The sequence below is a fragment of the Portunus trituberculatus genome, chromosome 38 (assembly GCF_017591435.1).
Source record: "Portunus trituberculatus isolate SZX2019 chromosome 38, ASM1759143v1, whole genome shotgun sequence".
Classification (NCBI taxonomy): domain Eukaryota; kingdom Metazoa; phylum Arthropoda; class Malacostraca; order Decapoda; family Portunidae; genus Portunus; species Portunus trituberculatus.
Window position 1 is genome coordinate 28916543 of NC_059292.1, and position 10000 is coordinate 28926542.

The following is a 10000-nucleotide window of genomic DNA, read 5'->3' on the forward strand; positions in this document are numbered from 1 at the left end:
GCGGGCGTGGGTGAAGGAGGCGGGGCTGGCAAGGCAGCGCGGGCCGCGGCAGGATTGCCTGCCCAGTTTGGCGGCGACTCTGTGACCCGTCGCGTGGCCCAGCTGCCCGCTGCGCCCCCTGCCGACTCCCACCGACGCTCCCGAGACAGACACAAACTCAAGTCTCGAAAAGCAGTGAGCGACGCCCCTCCCATGATGAGGGGCGGCCCGCGGGGGCGGCGAGCCGGGCGGGGCTCACCAACCGCTGCCGAAGGGCTGCCCCAGCAAGAGGCGGCAAGCAAATCTACGAAAGTGCCCGGCGGAACCACCCTGCCGGGCCACGCCACCCCAGTCCTCACCCACATTGACTACGACAGCAGCCGGCCCCCCGGGGGAAAGGAAACACTGATGCGCCCCCCTCCCCCTCCCTCTCCTCTTCAGAAGAGCCGCCCCGGGCGACGGTCAGCGGCGTTGCGGGTTGAGGGGGGGCGTGACGGGGGGGCGTGGTCAGGGGGGCGCCGTGTCCAGGGAAGCGGAACATGTGGAGCACTGGGCCAGCCAGGACCTCGCACCACAGTCTCCGCGCGCGCCTCTCCCAGAGCACACGCGCGTCGCTCCGTGACCCAGAACAGTGTCGTCAGAAGTAACAGTACCAGTAGTAGCGGTGGGCGAGCCCGAGTTGTCAGTGTGAGTGAGTGTGAGGGCACGGAGCCATGGCCGCGGGACACCGCCGCCGTCTGTGAGGGAGAGTGTGTGTGTGACATGCCCTGCAAGGTGTCGGGCATTCCAGTGTACCAGGGTCGGGGGGGCGACCCTCCACGCAGCCCGCGCGAGGATGGCTCCCCCGTGGCACCTCTCGGGGCAGCGGCGGGACAGGGGCGGGGCACTGCTCGACGCGCCGCGGCCACAAGAACCTCCCCCAGCTTCGGTGGCATTTCTCCCGTGCAGATGCCGCGCCGTGGAAGCTTTGGTGGCCCTCGAGCCACCGCTGGGTCTGGTGGGGAGGTAATGCTGCCGCGGCGCGCCTCCTTGCCGGGCCCTGGTGTCAGTGCTCCTTGTCCTGGTACGCCTGAGTCTCCACAGGAGTCTCCCAGGCTCAAGGCGCGGACTCCGTCTTCTGCAGGCAGAGGTCCATCCCCGGCCCCAGGCTTCCGAGCTGCCTCCCCGCTGCCTGCTGGGAAGGCCTCAGCCACTGTGCGGCGAAGAGAGTCGCAGCGAGACGCACGCACGCCGCCTTCAACTCCCTTGGCTCGTCGACCCCCGCCACGCGCCGTGTATCAGGTGAGGCTGGCCGCTGCAGCTCCTGGCACAAGGGAATCACCACCCTCCTCCCGCGATAAGCCTTCCTCCAAACTCCCAGTAGCCGCCCTTAAAGGGGACGCCTCACCAGGGGGCAGCCGCGCCCTTACTTCTCGGCCTGGTGCTGCCAGAGCTACGCCGACGCCACGGGGAGGACGAGAGGCCGAGGCGGGAGAAGGTCGCGGCGCAGGACAGGCTAGTGCCTCGTCCCTCAAACTGGACACTCCGCCGCGTTCCCTCCCATTGTCCTTGTCACTCAAGTCCCAGAAGTCTGGAGCAAAGCAAGTGAGCCAGGACCTCAGTCCTTCTAACGGGACGACCTCACCACAGTTCCAGAGTGGCCCAAGGGGCGGCCAGCGCGCAAGCTCTACTCCCCACCTTGCTAGGAGCTGGACACTTCAGGAAAAGGCCGCCACCAAAGTGGCCACCTCCCCCGTCAGGGTGGCTGTCCCACGACGCTCTCCCAGTGACGCCAGCAACCACAACGACTCGCGACTAGACCGCTCGCTGAGCAGCAGCTCCACGCAGATCAACACACGAGCCGGCACAGGACCAAAGAGCTCCCTGATGGCAGGTGACGCCGCCAGCCGTGCCCGGATCGTGCGGCGCGTCATGGCTGGTGGTCGCTCAAACTTAAGTAAGAAGAAATCTTCATCCAAGACTTCCCTGACGGTGGGTCGTCAAAACTTATACAACCGCGCTAAGTCAGGCTCGCGCTCGTCCCTGCTGGGTTCACGCAACAACGTGTTCCGCGCCTCGCTGGACTCACAACGCACCGAGAGCACCACTGACTCAGGCTGCAACTCCCCTCTATCTGGCAGCCAGTGTTCTCTCGACGGGGACCGCCGTCGACATGGCTCTCCACCCTCCCCTGTCCCCAGGACCACTGCCACGGACCTCACAAACAAGATGAGCTCGGCTTTGGGACGTTTCTCGTCTTCCATCCACACTTCCCGCCCACCGGAGTCATCCACTATCAAAGGCTTACCTTTCGGAGCAGGCACGAGCATCAGAACCGAGGGACGCATCGAGAAAAACTCTGCGGCTGCTGGAAAGAGCCTGTTGTCTGCCCACTCCCTCAACAGCAGCCAACTGGTGCGGGAGGTCACCAAACCCGTGGTGTCAGTGAAGAGATCGTTCAGTCTGCAGTTCCCGTGTGAAGCTGACTCCCCAGACCAACCTTCGCCCTGCCAACAGTAGCTCCCGCTTGTCCCGGCCTCGCCTCGGCAGCCACGAGGAGAGGGAGTCACGCCTCCAGCCGGGCATCAATGTCTCCATCCGATCCTTGGTGCCTGACACGCCTCCCCGGGGCAGCGAGGCGCAGCGGAACGAGAGGGGACGAGTTGGAGCCCGGAAAGAGGTTACTAAGGTGAGCATTGTGGCCGAACCGAGGACACGCGAGGAAAAGGGCATTCAGGTGGAAACCCCGAGCAGTGAGGAGGAGGAGGAAGAAGAAGAGGAGGGGAAGGAAGAAGAACACGAGATGGAGGAAGAGGAAGAGGATCAGGAGCAGGAGGAGTTTGAGGTAGAACAAGAACGTGAAGAAAATGAGGAAGAGGCAGCAGTGAAGGAGGAGAAAAGTAAAGAAAGTAATGAACAAGCCAATTCTAGTCTGAACGTCACTAGTGAAGAGCGGCGCCAGGATGAAGTGTCTTCTGAAGAACAATTCCGGGGCTTCAGGTGCATCCCCCACCTGGTGACCAGAAGGCACCCACAGGACAGACCCTTCCCACCACTAATGGAGGACTGCACGAGGGCCTGGAGAGTGGGGAAGAGGAGGAGGAGGAGGAGGAGGAGGAGGAGGGTGGTGATACTCACCTGATGCAGCGGCTTGAGACTTCCCTGGCAGACATCATCGATGCCGCTGTGCTCAAGAACCTCCGCATCAACGGCAGCATCCTCAGCGACCAGTTTGACGCCATCATCGCCACGCTCAAGAAAGTGGCGGCGTCCGTTGACTCTGGAGAGACGGGCTCGCCGCCCCCTTCCAAACGTGACTCTCAGAGTAGCACTCGAAGCTCCCTCAGAACCCCCGCCTCTCCCCTCAGTCCCCCTCCTGCGCCGGTCAGCCCCCTGTGCCCCTCCGGCCCCCGCACCCCGCCCACCAAGACACCGCTGTCACTCTTCTCCATCAACGAGTGCCAGTCTGGCCCCTCAGGCACGCCGCCGGTACGGCCCCGCAACAGGCGACTCTCTCTTCCCAAGGACTCCCTGCAGGATGCCCCTTCAGATGTAGGACCACGCAGTTCACACCACGAGCAGGATGAGCCTGTCAAGGACTTACCCAGTCCTCACATTTATGGCAGGAAGAACAGCACAGGATCGCTTGGTCTGTGGGGCCGCGGTGCTCCACTTCCTCGAAACGGGACGCTGCGCCCCACTGCCACCACCAACAGCGTCACAAACCTGTGCTCTGCCGAGGACTACGCCTCACCTTTCAGTGGTTCAGCCTCCACATTCCGTAAAGTACACAGCACCACCAATGTGAGTGGCGGGTCTGGCGGCCCACACCGTCTGTTCCAGCGACACCTATCCACGCCTGGTCCCGACGACATCTCGGCGGACCACCGTCTCAGGAAGGGCCTGTCCAAGAGCCGCGAACTCCTGACACAGCTTGAGCACGAGTACCGTCGCATCAAGGGCGACGACCGGCGAAGCCGCGATCAGCGGGCGGCAGACCACAGCTGGCTGGAGCAAGATTTTGACGAGCTGCTGGAAACTCTGTCCACTGAGTCCCCCACGCACCGCGATCCCCGCGCCTCCTGCCCTCCCACTGGCGATTGTGACGCCGCCTTGTCCTCGGCCTCTTCCAGTAAGAGCGACAAATGGAGGACTGCCCGGAGGGAGGCGCCGCCGCGGCCGCCGATCGAGAGTTTGGTGCCGCCGCGTGCGTCGGGTCCCCCGGGGGCCGATGGCCGACACATCTTTTCGTTCTTCCACAAGAAGGGCCGGAGCCACTCCCTCTCCGGTACGGAAGCGATCAAGATGGCGCTGCCGGCCACGCCGGAGGTCGAGCCTCAGGCCACAGCCCCGCCCCGCCCCGCGCCCCGCACCGCCCGCAGTAACAGCATCCCCTCGAGTGCGCCGCTGGGCGTGGTGGCAGGCACCAGTCTGCCCCTCGATTTGGCAGCTATCTTCAGGCGGGGTCGTGGGGGCCCACGGAGGGTCAAGTTGAGGCCCCGTCCCACCACGCCGCAGGAGGAAGGAGAAGACGAGGACGAGGTAGAGGAGGAGCAGGAGAGCGGCAAGCAGACCCGCTCTCTCTCCCTGCCCAAGTCCTTCCTCTCCGACAAATACGGGCTGAGCGGCTTCAAGGCAGCGTTACCAAGGTCAGTGTCAAGAGTTCTCCAGTCAGTAGCCTTCCCTAACATAAGATTGTCCGCGCCGCCCTCCACCACACCACACCTCGCTACACCTTTCTGTTATTTCATTCATTACCATTCCTTCAGGGAGTCGATGTCTTCCCCCACCCCCCTCCCATCACTCACGAGCACGCTGACCTCTATCATGGAGAAAAGTGAAGGACGGGGCGGGGCGTGAAGGTCGGTGGTGGTGGCGGGATTGACGCGGAGCCACAGGTGGGGGAGAGGAAGCACTGTGGCGCATTATTGTAACACTTGTAGACACCGTGTGATGGAGGGAAGCGTCAGCATAGTAGTGGTGGCGGTGAGGCGGCTGACTTAAAGCATAGGGATATATGAGGTTAGGTCAGTCACAAAGCAGTTAGTCAATTCAAAGCTGGGGTAGTGGTGAGAGTCAGTCACTAAGTCAGTCAGTCAGCAGAGTGGTTGCGTTAGTGTGTGTGCTGGTGAACGGGTGAGTGAGGAGATGAATATAGCTCAGTTAACATCACAGACTACAGTCACTACACGAAATGGTCACACACAATACCTCGTCTGTCAACACTTGGTTATCTTTTCCTGGCAATTCGTGTGTGTGTGTGTGTGTGTGTGTGTGTGTGTGTGTGTGTGTGTGTGTGTGTATGAATGTGTGCGTGTGTCCTTAATTTTCTTTACATTTCTCTCTCTCTCTCTCTCTCTCTCTCTCTCTCTCTCTCTCTCTCTCTCTCGAGAGAGAGAGAGAGAGAGAGAGAGAGAGAGAGAGAGAGAGAGAGAGAGAGAGAGAGAGAGAGAGAGTAAATAATAGGCTTTCAAGGACACATCATCACAAAGCAGCCAATATGTAGTCCCATTCTCTCTCTCTCTCTCTCTCTCTCTCTCTCTCTCTCTCTCTCTCTCTCTCTCTCTCTCTCTCTCTCTTTCAAAGCCTACACTCGGGTGGTCTGGAGGCCTAAAAAAATTTATGAATGGGCTGTGAAATTGGACGGGTAAAGGAGACGGAAAGAGAAAGAATGGGAATCTATGGAGGGTATGGGGGAGAAGAATGGGAAGAGGAGGAGGAGGAGGAGGAGGAGGAGGTGGGAAGCGCATCTTCCTCCAAAACTACTACTCCTCATGCTTTTCTTCTTTCTCATCCTCCTCCTTTTCGTATTTCTGCTTTCCTTCCTCCATCGTCCTTCTGTTCCTCCTCCTCCTCCTCCTCCTCCTCCTCCCTTTCATTTTTGCATTATTGTCGTCATCGCCTGCTTTCTTCTTCTTCTTCTTCTTCTTCTTCTTCTTCTTCTTCTTCTTCTCTTCTTCTTCCTCCTCCTCCTCCTCCTCCTCCTCCTCCTCCTCCTCCTCCTCCTCCTCCTCCTCCTCCTCCTCCTCCTCCTCCTCCTCCTCCTCCTCCTCCTCCTCTTTTGCAACATACTGACATAATCCTGCTTTCCCTAACTCCCCTAACTCTTCTCATCATTAGAGAGAGAGAGAGAGAGAGAGAGAGAGAGAGAGAGAGAGAGAGAGAGAGAGAGACACTTAGGCTCTATTCTCCTTAAATGAAGATTCTAACACTGAATTAGAAATGTGTTTTTTTATTCATTTATTTTTCTTACATATTTAAGATTCAAGAGAGAGAGAGAGAGAGAGAGAGAGAGAGAGAGAGAGAGAGAACGAGTCGGGATTCCCTGCTGCTCTTCTTCTCTCACTTGCTTGGAATGTAACTCCTTTTCCTCAACACATAATATTGTTGGCTTGGCAATTCTCCTCCTCCTCCTCCTCCTCCTCCTCCTCCTCCTCCTTCTCTTTCTCTCCTCCTCCTCCTCACCATTATTTACTCGTGGTATTGGAAAACTAAGACCAAAAACTAGGAAAGGAAAGAGGAAAACGAGGAGGAGGAGGAGGAGGAGGAGGAGGAGGAGGAGTCAGCTGGGCGGTGACTTAACATTTGCCATTGTGAACGGAGAGAAGGACGAAGGGGAAGGGAGAGAGAGAGAGAGAGAGAGAGAGAGAGAGAGAGAGAGAGAGAGAGAGAGAGAGAGAGAGAGAGAGAGAGAGAGAGAGAGAGAGAGAGAGGAGGGGGGGGGAGAACACATTAGCACGAGGATAGGATGAGTGGGCGAAAAGGATATGTGTATGGAGACAGGTGTGTGTGTGTGTGTGTGGGTGGGTGTCAACATAAAGGCTAACAAAGGTTTCATACACACACACACACACACACACACACACACACACACACACACACACACACACACACACACACACACACACACACACACACGTACAGGCGGGGTGCACACATTCTGGTGTAGGATAGCCCGAGGTAGTGTATGTTTTCCAGCAAACAGGTTGGCGGCTGAAGGAAGGGGCGGGTAGGGAAGGAGGAGGAGGAGGAGGAGGAGGAGGAGGAGGAGGAGGACGAGGAGGAAGAGGAGGAGGAGGAGGAGGAGGGTTGTCTACCAGGATATAGGGAAAAGGGACTTGTTGCTGTGGCGTCTCTACTATCTTGTAAGAGAGAGAGAGAGAGAGAGAGAGAGAGAGAGAGAGAGAGAGAGAGAGAGAGAGAGAGAGAGAGAGAGAGAGAGAGTATAGTTGAGACATAACAACACATAATTACAACTGCATGTGGCAGGTGGCAGTTACTTCACGCGCGTGCACACACACACACACACACACACACACACACACACACACACACACACACACAGCAACGAAGTAGTGGTGATGAGTGGGCCATTGAGACAGCAAATACAGAGGAGGAGGAGGAAGAGGAGGAGGAGGAGGAGGAGGAGGAGGAGGAGGAGGAAGAGAGGAGGAGGAGGAGGAGGAGGAGGAGGAGGAGGAAAAGAAGGAGGAGGAGGAGGAGGAGGAAGAGGAAGAGGAACAATGAGAAAAAACTGAGATGGAAAAGTTTGTTAAATATTTTTTCTTGTGTGTGCGTGCCGAGTTTCTTTCACCAGAGAGAGAGAGAGAGAGAGAGAGAGAGAGAGAGAGAGAGAGAGAGAGAGAGAGAGAGAGAGGAAGCACGGTACAGTACTGTCACGCTAGTGGTGGTGGTGGCGGCCGTGGTGGTGGTGGTGGTGGTGGTGGTGGTGGTGGAGCGGCTGTCGTGTTGGTGACGGGGTGGTGGTGAGGGTTGTGGTGTTGAATATTGGGGGAGGGGTGGATGGGAGGGATGGTAGGGATGGTAGCGGTAAGGGTGAACTGGATGGAGGAAAACTATGTCTCCTACTTTCCTCCTTCTTTCCTCTTCGTTTTCTCCTCCTCCTCCTTCTCCTCCTCCTCCTCACTCCTCACTCCTCCTCACTCTTCCATATGTAGTACTGACTCACTCCCCCTTCCTAACGGACGCAACACTTTCACTTCATGTAAATATTTGCTCCTAACACATCTACGCAAGTTTCTTTCTGTGTTTCTCGCCACGCCAAACAAACATTGACAAACATTCGATCTCCGCAGCTTTTCGTTCGCCACACACCACCGCCTATTAGCCCACTGTGGTCCGTATGCAGAAACGCTTTGCTCTCTCACCAGTACTATTTTCAAGGACCACAGAGATGATTAGCGGGGTTTTCAAGTGTTTCTACTGTTAATAATGTAGAAATGTAATAACACCCTTAAAAACTAGTGTAAATTTAGATAAAGCCTTTTGAAATAATAGAGATGAAGCTAAGAAGTACCTTGAAACATTTCCATATTCATTCTATTACTATTTCGTGATGTTATACAGCTTCAAAAACTCATGTGTGGGGATTGAAATAGTGAAGACTCTGGCCATTAATCTTCTGACCTTCATAGATCCTTTCTAATATACATAAAATGGTCTAATCATACACAAATCTCAAAGTAAAAATGTGTCCTAGTACTGAAGGGGTAACGTGACGGTAACGTGAGGCTGGACAAGAGTCCCGTTTCCTCTAAGGTGGACATTTGTGGTCCTGTGTCGGTGGTGGCCTAGTCAATGCGTCATTCAGGTAGTCATTGATGGGGATTTACAAGCAAAGCGAGATACTGGGGCATGTTAGAATACTTGTGTCATCTAAGTAAACAAATGTATCGGTGTTCAGAAGAGGGAAGGGACGTTCAATTCCTTCAATACTGGGACGCAAATAGTAACGAGAATAAATATGGAAACGAGTCATGATGCTGAAGGGTTAAGTAGAGGTGATGCAGTTGTACACAAGAAGAGGAGGGTAAATGAAGTGAAACGAAAAATTATTATTATTGAGCAACGAGGTAAGCATGAGAGAGAGAGAGAGAGAGAGAGAGAGAGAGAGAGAGAGAGAGAGAGAGAGAGAGAGAGAGACCAGTGATGCATGAAATGAAGTAGAGGTAGATGACAGTGGTGGTTTGTAGTAGTCAGTCTGTGTGATGTGCTTCTCCCCTCTCACCACCAAAAACTATTCCTGCTTCATTTTTTTTTTTTTATTGCTTGTTGTGACGTTTATAAATTTCCTTGATTCATTTCCGAAAAATAAAATTCTCTCAACAAAAACCGTGGAAAGTAATTATTTTGCTAATTACTGTAAGTGTTTTAATTTCATCGTGACAGACAGACAGTGGTTTTTCTGTGTGTGTGTGTGTGTGTGTGTGTGTGTGTGTGTGTGTGTGTGTGTGTGTCGAGCATGACGTTTATTACTTTACTTTACTGATGATAAGTGAAAGGCACATGGTCTTATACGAGAGGCAGGTGTTTCACGAGTGTTGTAGTGTTGCGGGGCTGGCGGTGGAGGCCTGAGGTGTTGACGTAATGAGGGACGGGACTGGCGGCTGTGTACTGTAAAGCTTAGATGGGAGGCAAGTAGAGGGGAGTCACGAGTCATGACTGAAGCTCTCTTAGCGACAACAATATAGCGGCATTCCCTCCTTCCGCCCTTATTTCTTGCTGGTCACTAGTCACTTCTCACCATCGCGTCACAATTGCCAGCCATCTTACTTCTGCTTCCTGTAGTTCGGCGCTTGTTAACGGCCAGAGAGTCCGTAATCTTGTTATATTCTCCTCCCTTCCCTTACCCATTTCCTTTCTCTCCTTAATCCCTTCAGTACCATGACGAGTTTCCATAATAATTCTGCTTACTATATGGTGATTCTATACCGCTTCAGAAACTTGTGTGGGGGATTAAAATAGTGAAGACTGTGACCATTACTTTTCTGACCTCCAAAGATTCTTCCTATTATCAATAAAATGGTCCAATCGTACACAGGTCTCAAAAATGTAGAAATGCGTCCTAGTACTGAAGAGGCTAATTGGTCTTTAACGGACCTGTTCACACTGATGCTGTACAGTTAATGATTGAAGCTCAGTGGATTTTCAAACGTATCCATTCATCCCTAGCTCTGTGGCTTTGCGTGTTAATAGTCTTCACTCTAAAGCGCTGCTGTGGATTATATATGCTATAAATTAT

The 10000-nt window shown here is 54.8% G+C and overlaps 2 protein-coding genes across 2 annotated transcripts in view; both read left to right on the top strand.

The window, feature by feature from the left end:
* The window catches only part of LOC123514918 (nascent polypeptide-associated complex subunit alpha, muscle-specific form-like), a 3596-nt gene extending 618 nt beyond the window's left edge, over positions 1–2978 (top strand). Inside the window, exons 1-3 of the mRNA XM_045273175.1 lie at positions 1–2432; positions 2476–2711; positions 2959–2978. The exon at positions 1–2432 is cut by the window's left edge and continues 618 nt beyond it. Coding sequence (XP_045129110.1) covers positions 1–2432; positions 2476–2711; positions 2959–2978 — 2688 coding nt within the window. The remainder of the gene's footprint in view (positions 2433–2475; positions 2712–2958) is intronic.
* A 21-nt stretch (positions 2979–2999) lies between these two features.
* The window catches only part of LOC123514496, a 47621-nt gene continuing 40620 nt past the window's right edge, over positions 3000–10000 (top strand). Inside the window, exon 1 of the mRNA XM_045272380.1 lies at positions 3000–4607. Within this exon, the coding sequence (XP_045128315.1) occupies positions 3100–4607 (1508 nt within the window). The 5' untranslated portion in view covers positions 3000–3099. The remainder of the gene's footprint in view (positions 4608–10000) is intronic.